Genomic DNA, 22,747 nt, shown 5'->3' with positions numbered 1-22,747 from the left:
AATATTTGCTTCAAATAAAAATTATTTGTGTGTAATATCCACATAAGACAAATAAATGCCTCCCTCAAATAGATGACTCTTTAGGAAAACGTATTCCTCCTCAATCATTCATACCTAAAAATCACATTCCCTCAAAAAACTGAGATATCAACATCCACTTAAAAGAAATAAACACCTCCTTCAAATAAATACCTCCTTTTTGTGTGACTAATTGATTCCTAACCCGCATTTCCTCAAATAATGGCTTTAAAAGACACACTGTGGGAGTGCAATGACAAAAAGAAAAAAAACCTACTTCAACTAGATGACTCTCTATTTGGAGAGAGGAAAATTCCTGCTTTACTAGATTTCCTCAAATAGTGATTTACTCTTTCATTAGATGGGTTTGTCACAACTCAAAAAATACACACCTCCAATTCAGTTTCTCTGTCTATTCTCCTGTAAGGCCAGCAGATGGCACAAGTAATCCTTGTACAGTGCAGTACTGTATTTCCTCAAATAATGGCCTCGAAGAGACTGTGGGGTTGCAAAGGCAAATAAACACCTCCCTAAAAAAGATGCTTACCTATTCCCCTCAGGAATATTACATAACACTGTTTGTTCTTCAGGTAATCCATGCCTAATTTTCCTATTTCCTCAAATAATGGCCTCTAACGATTGTTCTCTGGGTATGTCATCAAAAGGAGAAAAATAAACACCTCCCTCAAATAGATGTGTGTTCTCGTTTACTTTTCTCCTGTCACAGCAGCAGAGAGCACAAGTAAATAATGCCAAATAATTGTATTTTGGCCTTGAAAAAGACTACTGGGGTGCAGACAAACACCTCCGTCAAATAGATGCCTCCTTTCAAATTTCTGGACAATTCTATTCCTCTGTGTCAGTTCTCCTGTCACATTAGCATTAATTACTAAAATATGACTCTGTACAGGTGCATAAACACATAAACAGCAGCTGGCCCTCGACATGAAAATTATTTTCTTCTGTCTTTATCAATATTTTAAAAAATAAAATAAAATAAAATCCACAAAGAATAACACCACCCACCAGAGTCCTTGCTGGTTTTCTGATCGCCGTTACTCTGCGGCTGCTCATCCTCGTCCTCCTCCACAGCGGCCATCAGATGCTCGTACTCTTCGTCCTCCTCTTCCTCTTCCTTCTCCATCTTTGCTTGCTTCCTCGGTCGGCCCCTCCCCCGCCCCCTCCCGGAGTGGTGCTTACCCCGACCGCCACGACCGGGCCGGGCGATGGCCTCCTTCTTTGTTTTGTTCGCCATAACTGCCTGGTAGCCTGGTGGGTACTGCACACACACACAGATGGTTGATGGTGGGAAATAACACAGGACAAATACTTAAGTATATTTTTTAGATTCTAAGCCATTGTGGTTCGGGACCCTCGGATTCACCTATTCACAGATTTTTTTTTTTTCTAGAATGTTTTGGGTTGTAAAAATATATTTTCCACCCAATACATTATAATGGCATCAACTATACACATATTTTTGCACATTTTTATATATTTTTTAAAACTAATTTCTCTCTATTGTAAAGTTCGACAAATACTAAATGACAAAGTATTGTTGAAATTCATATTTTGAGTTGAAATTCTCTGTTTTGTGCATTAAGGGATCAAAAAAGCAGTATGTTATTCTTTATATATTTTTCAAAATAATCAGCTGAGTACCGTAATTGGAATCAGATTTTTTTTCTGCCCGACATAAGAATTGGCTATGCCCTATAAAGTATCAGCTGGGCTCAAGTAAAAAAAAGTTAGACACTTTGTGCATCCTTGCAACGCAATCAAAACATTTCATGCTGTCTAACCTGGATCAATAGACCCAATTTCTTGATCCTGTCCAGTCCTTCAGGGGTCCAGGGTGCTGGTTCCAGATCGTCCCGTCTCAGCAGGTACCTCCACACCAAGTAGCCACACTTGCCGATCTCAGGCCAATATTTAACCACCTAACACAAATAGTGTTTGTTTAATTGACAAATAGTTTTCATCACAGTCAAGCAATGTACAATTGACCTTTTGTGTGTTTTTTTTTGCGCTCAAAATGAAATGCCGAAAGATGCCACAGGATGACAGCAAAGCCATTGTGAATAGGAAATTACTCATTGTATCAAGGAAGTAAAATATATTAAGGTGATACAGCTTGACTTAGAAACTAACAGGGGTAAAAAGGAGGGGAAAAGCTAAATTTGAAAAATAATTATAAGGTCTTATGGTGATATTGTGGATTTTCAGCGCGTCCGAAATGGGGGGGGGATCCTCTACTTCTTTTACCTTGTAGATGCCGTCATAGCGGTTTCCCTCCTCGGGGGCGTATTTGCTGATGCGACGGCCTTTGGAGCTGCGCACCACTCTCACCGGCTTCCCGGCCCGCCAGTTCCGGGACTCGGCTCCATCTTTGTCATTTAGTGGAGCATCGCAGTTGAGCGCCAAAGCTCTGCAAGTAGACCAAATATTAAAAGCGGAGATCCGACAGTATGGAAAACAAATTTGGCAGAGGGATGTGAAGATCCAGAGCCACTTTCAGGCAAGCATGAAACACTATGTCAAAGCTAAAAGGTAAGCAGAGCTGCATTTGCTCCGAATGAGCAGCACATTAAGTAAGCCGAGGTTAATTGTAGACTCAAAATTTTGAACATATGAATGTGAATGCTTGTCTATGTGATTGAATGGCGCCCACTTTTCTCACCAAACATCAGCTCGGCTTCACTGAAGACTCTAAATGGCAGATAGGTGTGAATTTATGAATTGGCTGTCATCAACTAATCATATTAGACTTTACCTGTTCATGTGGGTCAACGTCTGGTCAAACGAGTGCTCTCCGATGCGCTTGTTTCCCGAGAGGTCACGACCTCCGCTGCCCGTGTATGTGAACTCATCCCCCCGGTCCTTAAGCAGGTCAAATATACAGTATAATACAAGAAAATCAATCAGAGGTAAGGAACCGTTGACATAGGATGTTTTTACGCTATATCAGGGGTGTCCAAACTACGGCCCGGGGGCCATTTGCGGCCCGCCGTCCATTTTTTAGTGGCCCGCAACATATGCTAAAAATGGCATTTGACTCAGTTCAAATAAAATAAAAACACAAATGTTTGGAGATAGTCAAAGTAAGAAGGCAGGGTGTTGAAAAACAGGTGCTATTAAAGGTTAGCTTAGTTAATTAAAACTAACGAAAAAAATAAAATTCAAAACAACAATTTCGTTAACGAAATAAAATAAACTAACAAACTAATAAACTGAAACTACATTTTATGTTTATAAAACTAACTATAATTATAGCAAAAATGTCCTTTGTTTTAATCTTTCGTAATCAACTTAATGCATGAGCCTTTTGGGATCATTTGAAATGTGATTTTTAGTAGATTTATTTTGATATAAAAGGGAATAATGACGTTGCGCCCATGGTGTTTTTTAAATATTGCGCACAAGTAATACACATTAAAAAAAGCAAAAAAATAAGACTGAAACTAACTAAAATAAAACTAAGCATTTATTAAAGAACTAAAACTAATAAAAAGAAACTAACAGAACCACCCTGAAAACTAATTAAAACTAACTCAATTTAAAAAAACAAAGTAAAACCTAAAATGAAAATTTCCAAAACTATAATAACTCTACTGCCATATTGCAAATACTGTAAATTATTTGTACAATTTTTAGGACCAAACACAATTTCTCTTCATAACATTATGTGGCCCTTGTGTCCTTCTGATTTTCTGTATGTGGCCCTCAAATGAAAAAGTTTAGACACCCCTGCACTACATGGTCTAAAAGTGGCACAATTCAATTTTTTTGCTCACGAGTGTGTTTTGGTAGCACAAAGAGAAAAAAAAAAAAACATGAAATGTGGTATATTTACAGGTCAGAATCAAAATCAATATCTTTAATCACAAAACTGTACTGATTAAATGAAATCGGTTCGGCGTAAGTGGGAAAAAACCCCCGGAAAAATTTAGAAAAGTCACAAAATCGGAATTGTGCATTTAGATCACCAGTGAAAATCCAGCATTAAAGGTCACGTGACCCACCACTTCGTCCTCAAAGCCCCCCGCCAGCACAAGCGAGTAGGAGCCGTCGTTACTGCGACCGTGGATGCCGCCGACGTGCGGCCTGTGAACGCCCGCTTCGCTCACCTGAGGGTGAGAAGAACAAAAGCAGATGAGGAAAACGAAACGTGTCATTCACCTAGCAACAAGATGGCGGCCAACCTGAACTCGGAATTTCCACGTGGTTCCGACAGGAACGCCGGGAATGGGCCCGTAGTGGTTGGAGGGAACAATGGTGCACTCCTTGGTACGTCCCACACAGGCCATGCCCTGAAGGAAAAAAACAAAACATCAGAAGATTGTAGATACACAAGCGCAATAAAAATGACCTGGACAAAAGTATTGGGACACACTTCTTGATTCAACCATTCATTTTTTTTTATATCTATACTATAAATCCATTTTCATTACTATCCTTCTAACCAAGTGATTTTAGCTTTACTTGTTCTATTATTTGTGTATTTTGACGAAAGACTATCAGGGAGCTTTTAATTAAGACAAATCGTGAAAAAGGCGACTCCTTTAAAGCGTCTCGTCGATAACGCAGAGCAAAGCATATAAAAATGTGTTTTGTTTTTTTAGGCTAAAAGCAGCTAGAATTGAGGACATTGCTCACTATGAAGTAATGGTTGTTAAATGCGGCCACATAACACGCATAAGCCGAGCTGTTTTAAATTAGCCCGCAGACAAGGAATGTTCCACAGAAGAAAGAAACGAGGTATTTTTCCCCATGACATGTCCAGGAAAGTGTCTCGGTCACGCGCAGCGGCATTGTTCTCGTTACCGTAGAAGGTTTAAAAAAAAAAAAAAAAAAGAAGATCCACTGTTTACCAGCCCGTGATATTATTACTAATATTAAGTATGCACATGTAAATAAATAATAAACTAAACTGTCGCCAACACTAAAAACCTTTTAAAAATTAGCCCCTTGGAACCAGTTTCACAAATCAAAATCGGGTGGACAAGTTTTACAGGGAGTCAGCCATTTTAAGCAAATTCCAGGGCTCGAATTGTGACAAACTCTGACAGGGAATTCATCCAAATGAGGCCCAATCGGAAACAGGAATTCTAGACAGACAGGCGACACTAAATTGCCAAGATCATCTATTGTGGCCATGGTCAAATGTTGCTGATCATTTCAACAAGTGTGGAAGACCAAAACTACCAAAATTAAAAGAAATAAATGACTAAAGAAATAAATGACTAAAAGTGAAAATAAAAATGGATATAAAAATATCATTCAAAAATTAAATACAAAAAAAATATCAAAGGAAATTAAAAACAACTAAATTTACTGTATATTTAAAATTATATATATAGATATATATATATATATATATATATATATATATATATATATATATATATATCCATAAAAAAAATAACATTAAAAATAAATACAAAAATAAAAAACAAGATTAAAAAATAATAAATTAAAAATAAATGTTGAAATAATAAAAAAAAAATATATATATATATATGAATCGTAATAAATATAAATATCCATATGCAAAGGCCCGTTCACCTCTGCTTTCAGCTTGTTTCAATTTCCCACTCACCTTGCCCCAGTCCCGTTGGCTCTCGGTGTTGGCCGATGGCATTTTGGCCCTCTTTTTGCTGGCCTTGAGCTTCTCCCCGGCCTTGACCACTTCGCTGGTGTCATTTTTACAGGTGGGACAGTACCTGGCGACAACACAAGGGAAGAGGTTACATGCCGATGTCAGCTTGTCGCGGTTATGAAACAGGCAGCGCTATAAATAGAAACATGGAGGGAGGGGTCTTCCTGCTTTGCAACAGCATACCCACGATCACAAAATGAGGATTTTTATTATTATTATTATCTTGACACATATCTATCAAGAACACATTTAAAACTGCTGAAACCCGTCGATGACAAGACGTTTGGCGGCAGCGTCTCACCAGTCCTCATCATCCGGGATGGTGGCCAGAGGCGGGTTGAGGCAGTAGATGTGGAAGGCCATGTTGCACTCGTCGCAGAGCAGCTGCATGTGAGCATCCTGCTTGCCGCCGCACACGCAGCACGAGCAGAAGCGGCACTCGGCGTCCGGGTCGGCCTTGCAGTGCTTGCACTCCGGCCCGCTCTTTCCTAAAGCCAACAAGGGGAAATAGTCTATTTGTTAGCAGGGGTTTTCCTGGAAAATTTGGAGGCGGCCGTCTTCACATTATTTCGGGTCCCATTCAATCTAAAATTACGATAAAATTGAAGCTACACGCAGCCCTAAAATATCCTTCTTCATTATCAATACTTATAGGCTTTACACGATCAGGATTTTTCCGCCAATCACCGATTGAGTGTGGGAAAATAATGATAATCGATCACCAAATCGATCAGAAGAAAGAACAATATATTTATTTTAAAAACAGTTGTATTTACTCCACTATTGATGGGGGGATAGGGACTGGCCCATCCCTCAAATAGCGAAAAAACCCTCTATAATTGACGTCAATTGAAATGCATGGGAGAAAACAAATCTCAAAAAAGGATAAATATGTATTAATATGTATGACATGTATTTTTTTTGTAATAAAAAAAAAAACATTAAAAAATGACCTAAAACATCTTTTTTCGCGGATCAGATCAATGTTATTGATGGATCAGGAAACTTAAGATTCAGCCAATATTACAGCTGAATACCGATTTTGAATGAAATGCAATATATTGTACGATGCTGATCAGATCGATGTAAAGTCTATTTAAAATGATAAAAAAAAAAAATGTAGCATCTATAAAAGACTACTTCTACTTCTAATTGGTACTACAACTACTACTTCTGATAAATCTACTTCTAATTAGCTAATTTGGGCAAAAATTCCCAAAATGGCTTCTTCAAACCGAAATGGCCAACTTCCTGGTCAACTTGTGGGATGGATCCTTGAGACTTTTGTGGACGGAATTTTATGATTGACCTTTCCATTTTGGGTTGATCGATAAAATAAGTATGAGGGGCTAAGCTTAAAAAAAAAAGGAAAAAAAAAAAAAGCTAACAATTTAGTGTTGCCCTGGAGCCCTGGAATTCGCCCAAAATGGCCAACTTCCAATTTAATGTCAGGCATGGGGCATCCTGTTAAGATTTCTATGCTGAAACTGCTGTCAGGGGCTAACTTTTACCAGGGGCACGGAAAGGCCTCCAAAATGTGACAATAATAAACACAGCCATTCCAGGAGCATCCAAACTCCATAAAACTCCACCAGAGTCAATTAAGGAAGATTAGCCATTTTTCCCTCAGTAATCTCCTGAACTCAGGTACCAATTTGATTAATTCAAATGTCACGTTCTACATTAATAATTTTTTTTTTTTTACATGCTACTTGAAGGTTAATTTTTTGTAGTCAGTGCGGCTTTACTCTTCGTACTTTTAAATTGTCCATCTGCAGCTGACAGCGCCGGAGCGCCTGGTTTCTCCACCTGGTAGATTTCATCCAAAAAGTGAACTTTGCAATCTCCGATCACATCGCCGGGACCCCTGGAGGAGAGTAGGACACACAATACAATGAGAAGATTAGCAAATCGGTTCAGGCGTCCCTCAAGATGCTCACCCCAGGAGAATCTTGACTCGGAGCTCCTTGTTGGTGCGGGAAGCCTGATTGAGAGTCTGTATTTCCGCGTCGAACCAGAAGCCCCTCTCCTCGGGCGTCTCCATGTTGTAGTTGACTAAAACGTGCATGCCCACCATGAGCTGGTCCCAGCGCAGCAGGGTCCTGGCGCGTGGCCGCACGTCTACCGCCCGCATCTCCACCAGACCATTCTCCGGGTAGCTGGCGCAGGACGAGAGGCCAGGTCAGTGTTTCTTCAAACCAAAATAAGACCAATAATCGGTCTGGCCGATATTGGGCATTTTGACGAATATCACAGTATCGGCCTTTAAAAAAAAAAACAACAACACATTTTACAACTTGCTGTCGACTGAAAATGACATCACAAGGGCTCATGTAACCAATCATAGCTCACCTGTTTTCTAGGTTTGATCATGTGACATTCACAAGCTGAGCAGTGATTGGTTACATGAGCCCTTGTGATGTCATTTTCAGTCGACAACAAGTTGCAAAATGTGTTTTTAAAGGGACTAAAAATATAACATTTATTATAGGCAAAATATCAATGTTTGACTGCCAAAAATGGCTAAATAAGAAAAGTATCCCTTTAAGATTTCAAGTATTTAAAATAAGTAAATAAATACATTTACTGTCGAAAACTATAGAGAACCATGGTATTTACTTCTTTAAGTTCCATTGAACTTTTTAAGATATACTAATAACTTTGAAATTTAAAAGGATCTCAATTGTCTAAGATAAAAAAAAATACATCTAAATTTTGAAAAGTCGGAAAAATTGTTCAATAAACATGCTTTAAGACATTACATTAGAGTCAAGACTGGCAATTTTATTTAAAAAAATTACACCAATATCCCCCCCTCCCTTTTTTTTTTTTTTTTTTTTACTGAAAATGAATATTGGCTTCAAATATCGATTATCAGCCTCCTTGATTACTAATAATTAGTATTGTATCAGCTTTGAAAAAAACTGTCTAGCGCTACTTGAAATTTTTTCACATCCTGTTATGATCAACACGTTGCCATCAACTGGCAACTGTTTGTCATTACAGTTATGTATAAGCTTAAATTTCATAGAAAAGCTGGGCAAGAACCCCTTTTCAAAAACAAAAAAACAAAACAAACGTACTTGTAGAATTTAATCAACTGGGAACTTAATGGTTGATTCCAGTTGATGAAAGAGTTAAGGTAAACAAAATGTTAAGACGTTTATTGGGTACGAATAACGATTGTGTATATTAAATATCTATTTAGTCTCCAGATCAACAAATCTCCCAAAAGCACGAAGCGATTGAGTCCTCTCCCTGCATATCAATGCTTCGCTAGATAAATTACACTCCGTAGAAATGCCATCCTGCAAAAAAAGAAAAAAAACATGGTGGCGCAGCTGCTTTTCTATTTTCAACTCCATGTGTCCAAGCAAGTGTTTATGGGGGAGAATGTCTGTGTGTGAGTGGGAAGATGAGCACAAAAAAAACAACAACAAAAACAACCTTGCCCACCCTCCCGCTCTCGAGAAGATGACGACGAAAACCGTAGACAAAAAGCAGATGATTTTAATGGGAGGCCAATGGAAAGCGGATGATACAGGAGGTCCTGTATGCACAGGAAATGGATCGGGCTAGCGTTTACTTTGGTTTTGATGACACATTGCCGTGGTTTAATACTAACCCGGGACCTTTTGTTGTCCTTGGTTTGATCCCTCATCTGCCTCTCAATCAATCAAATACATTGAGGAAAGGATGTTAGACAAAAAAATAAATAAAAATTGGATCACTGCAGTGATGCAGTAGTCATTTTGTTGTGAACAAAAACAACAACCAAATTTGTTTTTAATTGTTTAAGTTACCACAATTATAATTTTAACAAATAATTAAAATTTACCAGAAGTCTTGTGTCCTATTTTTCCATTGTTTTTAAAAATCTGAACCTCAAATTGAATTAAGAAAAATGTGTAGTTTTTTTTTTTTACTCTCTAAAAACGAAATAATTGAAAACGTAAAGAACGCATAATACATGAATTCAAACCGTGTCGACAACCAAAAGCGCAAATTCAAAACACTCAAAAACACCCAAAGCGTCATCTGCGCCAAGGCGGCCATGTCTTAACGACGCGTTCGCAGCAATTACAGACAAAAGCCGGAGGGGAAAAAAAAAAAAAAGTAATGCTACCGAGAACACGGGCGTTACCATGGAAACGCCAGCTTCCAGAATTAATTTGACAGGGGAAAAAAAAGGAAGAGGTGCACGCCAGATACGAGTCCAATTTGTGGGCCACCGTCGCTGAAGCGCGTGTGCGTTTTCATCGCCGTGTGCTTCGCGTTCTATCAATCGGAGGGAATCCGATATCCTGCTGCGCCGCAACATCTTGCACAAGCTCATTATCTCACTGGCAGGTACAGCGACAACACTCCCAATCCAGCAGCTCACGTATTTTCTCAAATAGCGGCCAAACCCTCTAAAAAAATAGTACGAAAAAATAAATACCTTCTTCAAATCATCAGTTTTACGACAGAGTTATGTTCAATGAACCTAATTTATTTTATTTTTTTTAAATGCGAGCGCACTTACTCCTCATATTTAATGTGATATATGAAATCCTCTTCAGTGGCGTCCGTCTGCGATGTGGAGGCTCCGTTGCTCTCGGAGTTTACCGCGTTAACGTTATTCCTGACAGTGTCCGTGCTTTGGCCCGGGCTGAGGGGCTGCTGCCCCTGCTCGCCCTCCAGCTTTCCGTTAGTCCTTTTGGGGGGCCGTCCCACCTTGCCCTTGACGGGCCCTTTGGGGGCGCGGCTCACATTCTCCACGCAGGCCTCGAACCAGGCGCCCACGGTCACGTCCCTGCAGTCGACCAGCTCGTTAATCTGAAAAGGAAATTGGAAATTCAGCCCACCATTCATTTCAGACACTGCTACCTTGACTTATGAGATGAATTTGTACCATGAATATTTATTCATATATTGAATGATTTCCTCCATTGAAATTAGGAACTAAGTCAAACAACAACAATAACAATGTGATGTGGCAATATTATTTTTTTCACACCAAGTATACAGTGAGTAGGCTGTATGTAATTTACTTGAGTACTGGTCGAAAAAGAGTACCAGTACTTCCAATTAGATGAGAAAATGTGTTTTCGTTTTAGTCAAACACTGTTTAAAAACTCAAACTTTTCTTGAACATACAGTTGTATAAGTCTTACTCAAATACAGTATAGATCTTTTTAGAGTAACAACATTTCATAACTAGGTCCTGATCAATATGGATTTTTAAGCTGGTGCAGATTGCAATATTTGGCAGGATTTAATTGTGAAAATTGAATAATGGCACATATTTTATTTTTATTTTTATTTTTTTTAAATGGGGATTTTCAATACGTTTTTCAGGCCGATCCCAGTACAGTACTCAACTCTTGAGTAGTCACCAGTACCGATACCAAGTACCGGTAACGCTAATGGCAATTTTCTATTTTTCTAAATTCTAGATCCTGATCATAAAATGTCCACCAGAGGGCACGAGATACCGATACCTTGAAAAAATAACGATACCTTGTAGGGGTGTGAATTGCCTAGTACCTGACGATTCGATTCGTATCACGATTCACAGGTCACGATTCGATTCGATACCGATTAATCCCGATACGAATTTATAAGTCGATTGTTGCGATTTTTTTCCATTCAAATTTAGAAAATACTAATCAGTAAGCTTCTAGAGTGTAAGATTTATATGAAAATGTATTATTTATTTATCTGAAATTTCAGTCTTAGAGTTTGTAATCTGTTTCATGTTTGAACAGCATTAAAATAAAATATTAAGGCTTAATGTTCCGTTCATATAACATTCTTCCATGCTCAAGGTGTGAATCCTAACCCGAAGTCAGACGTTTTGTTGAATAATTTTCCATTAAAAATGGAAGTTTAAAAATCGATTCACACACACAAAAAAAAGAAAAAAAAAGGCAACGATAATAAGACGTTGAATCGGTAAGACTACCGAATGAACAATTCTGAGCTCTTAAAAAAAAAAAAAAAAAAAAAAAAAAAAAAAAAAAAAAAAAAAAAAAAAAAAAAAAATTATTGAATCAATTCGAGAATCGCGCGATGTAGTATCGCGATATATCGCCGAATCGATTTTTTTTTTAACACCTCTAATACCTTGTAGGGCTGCACAATATATCGAAAAAATATCGATATCACGATATGGGCTCATGCAATATGCATATCACAAAGACATGCAATAATTTTATATGAAATGTTATGCTTTTATCTGAATTTGACCAGACGGCAACTAAAATGTGACCCACAATCCAATAGTTAAAAATTATCGAGCAGAAATTACAAATAATGAACTAAGATTATGTTGAGTTTGCTTATTTTGATGCATAAAAAAGGCTTTTTTTTCATTAGATAATAAAAATATAATTACTTTAGATACGCATAAAATATCGCAATAATATCGATATCGCTATATTCAGCAACGTTATCGCATATTGCATGATCATGCAACCCCTTGTTATAATATGGGCTGGTACCGGCCTGATACCGATACCTAGTATCGGTACTCGCCCATCCCTTAAAAAAAATAAAAATATGTAAATGATAAAATAAGCCCTATTTTGGTCACTTAATGTTACAAGGCATAATAATACAACAATAGCGATACAAATTTCAGGCAGAACATTTGACTGTTTTACAATAATTTTAGTACCTTTAGTTTTTGTTTATATTTACAACAGAAAGACAATTCAGCAAAAATCTTTTTTTATTTTTTATTTTTTTATTATTTTTTTTTATTTAACATTTTTGGTGGTGTTATGGTACCTGAATGAATTAATGAATCTTTGTCTTATGTTATAATGATGTGTAAGATAAAAAAATAGATATAAATAGTCAGAAATTGGCTAAAGAAGAAAATATTAGTCGATTTTTGACAATTTTTCATTGGATTGTTTTAGTGTAAATGTTTTTGAAACATATATTTACTCTAATTCTGACTGCTGTGTAGCGTAGATTAGTAAATCTGGACTCCCAGTGAGTTTCATATTTACAACATTTACACTGCACGATTCATGCAAAATAGTTCAAAGGGGCCAAACCTAGACTTACTTTGTACTTCCCAATTCCCGGGTCCACCAGTGCGTTCTTGCTGGATGTCGGCGGTTGGGTGTTGCAAGTCGGACTCGAGGGCTTGAACCCGTTTTTGGTGCTAGCTGAGTTATTGGGGGCAACGGCGTCCGGCTTGGTCTCATTGGCAGTCTCGGCCGTGTCGCTGCAGTCATTGTCTTTATCGGTGGAAGTTTCCATAGCAGCCGGAGACACAGGAACGGGGCGGTCTGGGCTTTCGGCCCGAGGGACCGCGGAAGCCGGGGCAGGGGCGGACGTGCATGCCACACTGGGGGGGTCCTTCGCCGCCACGGTGCTATCCGGAGGGTCTGTTTGAGAGCGAATTAGCAGCTGGACGATGTCATTGAGACCCACGTTGTAGTCAAACAGTGTCTGGCCATCTTCCATCTGATGAAAAAGATGAAAACATGACTGTGATACAAAATCTTAGAGTTATACCCCATGTTCAGAGTATGGCATTCAGAGTCACCTATTTAATGATTTTTGCACAAGTTTCACCAAACAAGAACGAACCACGGCATCAAATCCAGTCAAATCCCTAATAGCACTATAGCAGCTCAGCACGACATCGCCAAACCTATGTATAATCGCCATTTTGTATTCCGACTGCATGGATTCAACCGTTTCGGATCAGTAAATATCATTCTAGCACCATCTTTTAACTCCTGCACTTTTCTGTGCAGTCAAATATTCACACCAGCCTGCAACTCTTTGATAATGCTTCATCTTCATTATAATAGTTGACATGTATATGCACTGTAAATTGTGCTTCCGTGTGCTTTTGACTGTACAGTATTTTTATTTAAGGATTTTAAAGCTATTAGCAGGCAGATGAAATGATATGTTGGTGATTGGGATCAGAGTTTATGGTATATTTATGATTTAATCTATTAATAATAGGCATTTATTTTCACTAGAAAGCCATTTAGAGATCCAACAAATCCATTATTTCTTCAGCTAAAATTGTTGAAATTTTAGGATTTAGTAGATTACAGTATTCTGCAAATTATGATGAAGGCTCATAACAAAACCTTGACATTAAATATGCAAAAGAGATTTGAAAAAAAAAAGGAGAAAGCAAGTATAAATTAAAAGGAACACACATTTTATTTTTTTTTTAAACGATTCAGGACCAAACTGATGGAAAATTGTGTAAAATTGTGTTTCCGTAAAAAGAATCAGCCTTTGGAACGATCTATAAAGAAGTTAAAGAAGCCAAATCAAATAATACATTTAAAAAAATAACTAGTCCAGCTTGTCAACTAAATATGAAAGGGGTTAATTAAGTTTGATTGTTCTATCGTTGTCATTTTTTTGTTGCAAATATCAGCAGCCGATATGTAAATTGAGAATAAAAGTCATGCAACTGTTTGTAGACCAGCTGTCATGCAATTTTATTTATTTATTTATTTTAAATTTGTTTATGTTGTTTTTAAAATGAATTTGGAACTCTGGGGAGAAATGTGGCAGAGGGAATAAGATTTATTTGTCTTCTGTCTGCTCCTTTTTAGTCAACATGGAAGAATTTTGTTTCATGATATAATGTCTTTTTTTTCTTTACAAATGAATGAAATAAATGATGATCAAATAAAAAAAATCAAAACTTTAAGGGGAGTTTTATTCGAAATTGGCTATTCGCATTCAGGCTTGGTTCCGATCCCGAGAATAATGGGGATCCAGTGTATTTAAGTTAACATATAAATTATTTTTAATTTATGCTCTCTCTCTAAAAAAAAAAAAAAAAAGATGTTGTTGAAGCTAAGTCTACATTGGAAACCAGTACGTTAATTGGTGTCAAGGAAGTATGTTTAAGGGACATATCTTAATTGATACTTACATTTTTTTAATGCAAAGAGGAGCTATATGTTTAGTTTCGACTGTTCAAAAGACTATTACCTGTAACTGGAATCATTGTTTGTGTATATGTAGTTTAAACTGTTAATATCAATTATGAATCTTTTTTTCTGAGGGGGTTGTCAATCATGGTTTTAAGCTATTCACAGTAGCGAGCCGTATCCCCCTGATGAATTGCAGGGTTTTAAAGAGAAGAAACATTAAATATAACCCTATGAAAACCTTAATGGACAACAATCCACTACCGTCACACCAAAACAGCAAGCAGCCTGTCAAGGACAAAGAAGGTGCATGACTACATCCAATTGCCGCTCTCTGGCGCTTGCAGTGGACGTTAGAACGCTTCAATAAACACATCGGTTTAAGGACAATGAGTTCTAAAATGATCCAAGGGTCCATATTGCTACCGAGTGATACTGATTAGAAACATCGGCATGTTTACAAAATCAAACGAAAAAGATGCTTTTTCTTTCTTTTCTTTTTTTTTTTTAACCGAAAACGCTGAGGGAAAGAAGCGATGGGTTGCCATGACTACCAAAAGAGAGCAGGCCCGATTTCCTACCCGCACTACCCCCATCCACGTGAACCTGAACGTGTAAATAATCAAAACTACCAACAATGTGCCGCCCTTTTTTTTGCAGACTTTGCAGAATGTGCTTCATTATATTGACCATTTACTAAGGCTAGCTAGCGCCAGTGCGACTCATTACAGGCGTCAGCCATTCATCTCCAGGTTCATTGTGTGCCGGCGAGCCGAGCATGGCCGCCGCCGTCCCTCCTGGAAGAGACTATTTGAAGGCGCAGCGAGTTGCAAAAGCAGCGGCGCAAACAGTGCGAACATCTGGCTCAGTCTTGGTCTTCCATTCAGTTCCCTGTTTTAACCTTCACCGGTTAAGCGCGTCGGAAAAGATGGGCGAGGTTTTCAGAAGAAAATCGCGTGTGCCGCATTAAACCCGAATCTCATCTAGGCGGCTCTCGCCTTTTTTTCCCCCCACAGCGACTTCATTACCACCAGCGCAATCGGCACCTTTGCTGTGACAGCCCAGTTTCCAATCACAACCCGCTCAACGGTCGACAACACAAAAGGGACTCATCGTGCAGAAAACGGACATTTTGTTTTTGTGCAATCCGTCCACATTTCTCCCCGTGTGCCGGACTGACAGCATGACCATGATCTGGGCATGGGTACATTCTATCCCCGGTCATAAATAATGCAGTAGAATATAAACACACGTTGCCTCTGGTATCCTCATTTTATGAGTCAGTGAAATGTCACGCGGTGTTCCACTCGGGGACGTCAGATCCTAACGAAGCTTTGGACAGAGTGGAGACACTTGACTTGAGGAAAAGGTTGCACCAAACAACAGCACTTCCTCAGCAAGGCGACTGTGCATGTGTGTGTGCGCGTCTGTAGTAGAATGAAACAAGCCCTTCTCTCCGCAGGGCTAATTTCTCTTCAGTTATTTCTACAGGCAGCCTTTCAAACGCCGCCTTCCTCATTGTAGCAGGTACCAAAGAAGATATCAGACAGACGTTCAAACAGAGACAAGAAAAGGACCTGTGGCTAACGTCAAAAACACGAAGAAGAAAAAGCCCTTCCTGCTGTGCGCGACAGGGCCAAGGCGAATCTTGTCGAATTTGAACTCGTGTCACATTTTCTTTATCTGATCCTATCTGTAAATAGGGAGGATAAAAACTGATTTGGCTGTGTTGTTGTGCCCACATGCTGCCCAGTGTTCAAAAGACAACAACACATAGGGGACACACTGTGGAAAATTGACTTTTGAAATGCTTGGAGACAAATAGATTGAGTTCTTGTCCATCTATCAAGTGTGAAATTAAACATCCAAGTGTTACCTCGACTTAGGAGTGACTTGACGTCCGAGTTTTTCCAAGATGAATGATATCACTTGGATGACCGTTTTTGTCTTGAGATGTGAGCAGAAATTGTAGTTATGAGCACAAGATGGTGGCAGCGAAATTTACAAGTAGAAGCTGAGCAAATTGAACATTACTTTGAAAAAGACGCCAAATGTGTTGCCTTAAGTTTATTTCCACTCCAAGTTGAAGCTGACTAGAAAACAAAAATATAAAAAGAAAGAATTATATAATGTGTATTTTTCAGCAAGCATCAAATAACTATTTCAGAATAAAGTTCGATAGTTGATAGCTTAATGCTGGCACACAATGAAAAACACCATAGAAAGGCTAACAAAATTAGCATCATTGTGTCGCTACAGCTCTTTAAACAACAGATTTGAAAACAAATGGCGCAACAAGACATCTACGCAGAAAGTATGACAAGTCTCACAAGCATACATTCTTTCTTCTTTCTAAAATAAAATGTATATTATTACTGCATCTTACTGTGCAATTGTGACCGTCTTATACATGTGGATACGTTTGCATGTACTGCACTTCCTCCTGTTACCCAAAGGCACACACATGAGAGGGAGTTGCACGATGAATGCATCAAATCATGATGTTATTACTGTATTTTTTATTTTTGTTTTCAGAAAATGCAAACCTTTAAAGCACTATTTTATGTATAAGAAAACTAGCAAAAAAATGGACAATGTTTTATGGGGGCTGGAACAGATTAATGGCATTTCTATTCATTTTAATAGGGAAACGGGATTTGAGATGAACGTTTTGAGTTACTTGGTCAACAAACGAATTAAACTTGTAGTCTTAGATTATCTGGCTTTTTCTGAAAAAGGGTAGCCATTCTCCTATTCAGCCCTACAGATAAGGCTAATTTAGATAATTTACCACGAGGCGAGTTTCTCACTCATGACTTAGTAGACATGCTGGGTGAAGATCTAGAGCCATTTTCAAGCAATGATCACACTTGTGTGTGACACGGGGAAAAAAATCAATATTTCTGCAGATTGGTCTTGATGTGTTGCCTCCACATGTGAAATTGCAATTCATTTGCAGTCTGGTTGTCTCCAGAAGTATTCAATAATACCACAAACATCCATTCGATTTGTTGATAATCACTTTTTTATTTTTTAATAATCGCTCGAAGGGTTGGAAAAGTCACTAAATATAATGACATAGCAGCCGAGTTGGCAACATGGAGTAGTCGCTTGCTTTGTTGCAAGACCTCACTCCTCCCCAGGTTGCCAAGGTAACGAAAGCTTACTCAAAACCGCCTTCCCAAACCTGAGTAATAGCAATTCAAAAGGGATCAAGTGTACAGGAATTCTTTATCCTTTCAGAATTTCAGAGACCTTTCATTAAAATTCCTGGAAACAGTTTTAAATTGTGGGGAAAAAAGCATAACATGTCTCCATAAAGCACAGCCGCGCCGTGATCAATAGACTTTGAAGCCAGCGAGAAGAGCGACTGGAGTGTTCTCAGAAAGGATTTAATGGTGTGAAACCAGAGCCTCCCCCCACAGCGTTGGCGGCCGAACCGATTTTCGCCTTCGCCCTCCACCCACAGCCCGTCTCGGCGAAGAGTTGAGCAAAATAGGTCACATTTCCAAAAACAATGGCGCGGGCCGCGGGGTGTGTCTGTCATCCGCTCAATTCACACTAAAAGGATTTTACTGAAGAAGGATACAGGAACCATAGAAATGATGATAATCATAGAGTCACTTGAATAATGACATAAAAACATTCAACAATGTTACAGAAAATGTTTCGAGTAAGATTGAAAATTAAGCTAACTGCTGAGTTAGCTTCACTGTCGATGGTGGAACGTAGAGGACATTTTTAACACAAAATGGATGGATGGATGCATGGATGGATTATAAACAAGTGTAAGCCCCACTGTTGTAACAATGGGTGGACCTTAGACTGAGGATAGTTGTCCAATCTCACACTTTCAGAAAGAGAAGCACTATAGACCAATTATGTTTTGATAATATATATATAAACTAGGGCCCAACTGATTAATCGGCTGTCCGATTTAATCGCCTGATATTTAAAAATCGATTGAAAATCGGTCGATTTTTTTGCTTTCCTCTCTTTTTTTTTTGTTTTTTTTTTTGTTTTTTTGGTACCCATTACAAAATAAGACAATTTCATTCAAAAATACCTGACCCCCAAAAATAACTTAAGAAATAAATAAATCTTGTCTATTTTTTGCCTATAATTAATAATTCGTCTTTTTTGTTGTAAGCATTATGGGATAGAGCTGTCAAAATTAATCGATTAATCGACAATTATTATCGATTATTAAATGAATCAACAGCTATTTTAATAATCAAGTAATCGTTTGGACCCATTTTTTTTTTATTTAAAATTGTCCAAATCCTATGATTTCAGCATATCAGGAGTAATTGTTCAGTGATTTCTATAGTCCTTCATGAAAGACGATATATTATCTTCTGTGTTCAATCAAAATAAGACATTTGCAAAAATCTCTTCTTATTTTGGAAAACAATGACCGAACCAGTAACATATAGTCCAACATCAATCCCTCCTTTTTTAAAATCAGTAAATGAATAATACGAAGTACGAAATAAACACCAATCACTGGTTAATAAATAATAATCAAGGAAAGATGCTTTTGTAAAACACTTTAATCCGATTAGTCGACTAATCGAATTAATAATCAATAGATTAATCGATTCTAAAAATAGTCGACAGTGACAGCACTATTATGGGACCAGTTATTTTATTAATTATATACAATTTTTTAACTGAAAATCGGCCGTTTAATCGGATATCAGAATTTTATTCTGTCAAAATATCGGACACAGAATCAGCCTCAACAAATCCATATAAGTCGGCCCTAGTTAAGACCTTGTCTGTATAGAGTTACGAGGCATAGAAGTCAACCGGCAGAAGAGAAACAACACTGAGTTTGGACTTGAGAGGTTGCATTGTTAGCTGGAGACGGGGAGCCGTCGTGTGCAAAGATTCCTGATTCCGGGGCCTGTCTTTGTCTGGTGACTGTCCATGAAGCGTACGAGTACAAACACGCGCGGCTGCATCAAACTGCCCAAAGTGGAGCCATCGAAACATCCGTGAATGTGCAATAATCAAAACTGCAGCCTTAACTAGGTCACAGCAACAGTGTGCGCGTGCGAATGCGCGCGTTAAGCTTTTCCTACGAGCCTACAATAGGCAACAGCTCACGATGGGAGATGGCCCAAACTGGTAATGCGTGAAACATGTTGAACCGTTTAATAAACAAGCCAACCTTTCTTTACGTCCTTTTTTTATTGTCTTAACCGAAAGGCCGAGTGGAAGCAAGCGTGGGCGTGAGGTAGCAAGGCCATGCGGACAACAGAAGGTGTGTGCGTGTGTCGTGAAAAACGACGACACAAGACGCCAAAGTGAAACCCAAGTAGCACGGCGGCAAATAAAACACAAACAGCGAGGGAAGGAGTCGCGATGGCGTCGAGACCCTTCGCTTTTGCCTGCAGTGAGCCGGAGCATGTGCGTGTATGTGAGTGTGTGTGTGCTGGTGGGGGTAAACAAGGCGCCATTTTGAAAAAGGAATTAAGACAGAGCTTTTCCCGTGCGCGGGAGGGCACCAGCTTGCGTTGGACTGGGTGTCGCTGGCTCATTCCATGCATTACTTAGCGCTCGGAAATCCCCGAATCAACCCTCCCTGCTCATTTTCCAGCTAGACGGAGGAGGAAGCGCGGGATTTTGCAGTAGCGCAGGCCTCGCCATTGCCAGCATGGCCAGCAACCCCCGCCCCCAACCACCAGCCCACCCGCGCAACCCGCTTTGTGACATAACCCAGCTAATAATTAAACCACGAGCCAACCGCATGTCTTTTAACAACATCAAAAAGACGCCGTTTTCAGGCTCTTGCGTCGACATATAAGCAACGCACACTGTTGGCGGAGGTTAAGGACCAAGACCTTCCACGTATAACAAAAATTCACGGATAGACCCCCTCACACACAGTTATATCTTGATTTATGAGAACCCCCAAGTCTTGAAGATGCACTTTGGGACGTCATGTGCGCGTTATGGACGTGAAGATGTGAAAACACACTTTCATTTTTTCGGCCACAGGCGGCAGTAGTGATTCGAAATAAAAAAAATTGCATTTAGTAGCTTTAAGACTTTTGTGTGGCGAGTAGGGCTGGTCAATTAATCTAATTCAAATTGGCATAGCAATGTAGTAGAATGCAATTTGTAATCACAAAGTCTGCAATTTGTAAATACCGTATTTTCCGCCCCATAAGGCATTATAAGGCGCACCTTCAATGAATGACATATTTTAAGACGTTTTCCATATATATGGCGCTACAGTAGAGGCTGGGGTTACGTTATGCATCCATTAGATGGTGCTGCGCTAAAGGGAACGTCAACAAAACAGTCAGATAGGTCAGTCAAACTTTATTAATAGATTACAAACCAGCTTTCTGACAACTCCATTCATTCCCAAAATGAATGAACAGCTGTTTTATTATTTTCTCTCAGGTAAAGTATTTGTATTTGCTAGCGATCCAAGATGGCGGGATCTTCTGCGTATGAGCGGCACCAATCGTGCAGGGTTACCGATACCATCTTGACAGCGAGACCTGTTGCGGGTCAATATTGGTCCATATCTAAGGCGCACTGGATTATAAGGCGCATGGTCAGCTTCTGAAAATAATGAAAGCTCTTAGGTGCGCCTCATAGTGCAGAAAATACGGTAAATAAATAAATAAATAAATAAAATGAAAACAATTTCAATGTGGTTGTTAAACATATATCCAGTATTTTATTTAGTTATGAATTGTCTAGATAAGCTAAGTACGGTACTTATGCTACATTCGAGGATGGTCGGAAGTCGGGATTTTCCGAGTTCAAACCAGGAAGTGTGTATGGGAACTCCTTGAACTCCAGTTGCGAAGTCGGGGGGAAAAAAAAAAGTACCCCGACTTCATCGACGGACGACACTGTGAATGGTAAAATACAATTTACTTGAGTATAAAACTAGATAGCTTTCTTCATTCATAAATATTCAACATAACTTTACGTAACAGAACGTACGTGACAGTATGCCGCGATCTCCCTTCATGAAATTATATGGTAAACTACAGAACTACATGAAATGCTTATGAAATAAGATAAAAAACTATAAATTTAGCAAAATTGTGAGAAGGCGGTTTTGCAGGAGGTCAAAATGAGTTTTAGGACCAAAATAAAAACAAATTTATCATCATTCGTCATTTTGGTTGTTTACTTTCACCTCGAACGCTTTCAGGTCGGAACTGGGAAAAACCAACTTGGATAAATCCGACTTCTGACCATCCTCGAATGCAACATTAATAAGAGAGTTCCACATGTTTTTTTAATCATATATATATATATTTTTTTTTTTACGGCCTTGTGTTTCATGATTTTTTTTGTGTACAATTTTGCATACATTTATTTTTATTTTTTTACAGTTGTTGTACATATTATATATATGTGTGTATGTATATATATATATATATATATGTGTATGTATATATATATATATATATATATATGTGTATGTGTATATATATATATGTGTATGTGTATGTGTATGTGTATGTGTATGTGTATATATATATATATATATATATATATATATATATATATATATATATATATATATGTGTATGTATATATATATATATATATATATATATATATATATATACACATACACACATATATATATATATATGTGTATGTATATATATATATATATGTGTATGTATATATATATATATATGTGTATGTATATATATATATATATATATATATATATATATATATATATATATATATATATATGTGTGTACATATATATATATATATATATATGTGTGTATGTATATATATATATGTGTGTGTATGTATATATATATATATATATATATATATATATATATATATATATATATATATATATATATGTGTGTGTGTATGTATATATATATATATATATATATATATATATATATATATATATATATATATATATATATACATATACAACAACTGTAAAAAAATAAAAATAAAAATAAATGTATGCAAAATTGTACACAAAAAAAATCATGAAACACAAGGCCGTAAAAAGCGAACCGCGTTATAGTTAGGGAACACTGGAATTGGATTCATGACTTTCTAACTTGTTTCCGCCACACTTGTTTGGTTTATTTTTGTGAAGTTGCCATAGTGAACTGCAAGTGTTTCATTTTACTTC

The 22,747-nt window shown here is 37.9% G+C and overlaps 1 protein-coding gene across 1 annotated transcript in view; it reads right to left on the bottom strand.

The window, feature by feature from the left end:
• uhrf2 (ubiquitin like with PHD and ring finger domains 2) overlaps positions 1-22,747 on the bottom strand; it is a 31,501-nt gene that overhangs the window by 5,107 nt on the left and 3,647 nt on the right. The window contains exons 2-13 of the mRNA XM_077497957.1: positions 12,737-13,141; positions 10,203-10,495; positions 7,618-7,836; positions 7,435-7,544; positions 5,979-6,165; positions 5,618-5,741; positions 4,221-4,328; positions 4,041-4,145; positions 2,792-2,898; positions 2,284-2,446; positions 1,821-1,958; positions 1,045-1,297 (exon numbers count right to left, since the gene is read on the bottom strand). Of these exons, the coding sequence (XP_077354083.1) occupies positions 1,045-1,297; positions 1,821-1,958; positions 2,284-2,446; positions 2,792-2,898; positions 4,041-4,145; positions 4,221-4,328; positions 5,618-5,741; positions 5,979-6,165; positions 7,435-7,544; positions 7,618-7,836; positions 10,203-10,495; positions 12,737-13,141 (2,212 nt within the window). The remainder of the gene's footprint in view (positions 1-1,044; positions 1,298-1,820; positions 1,959-2,283; positions 2,447-2,791; positions 2,899-4,040; positions 4,146-4,220; positions 4,329-5,617; positions 5,742-5,978; positions 6,166-7,434; positions 7,545-7,617; positions 7,837-10,202; positions 10,496-12,736; positions 13,142-22,747) is intronic.

Source organism: Festucalex cinctus, chromosome 15 (genome assembly GCF_051991245.1).
Source record: "Festucalex cinctus isolate MCC-2025b chromosome 15, RoL_Fcin_1.0, whole genome shotgun sequence".
In the NCBI taxonomy this organism is placed as follows: domain Eukaryota; kingdom Metazoa; phylum Chordata; class Actinopteri; order Syngnathiformes; family Syngnathidae; genus Festucalex; species Festucalex cinctus.
The sequence above is the reverse complement of the archived record's forward strand: the minus strand, read 5'-3'. Positions and strand labels throughout refer to the sequence as shown.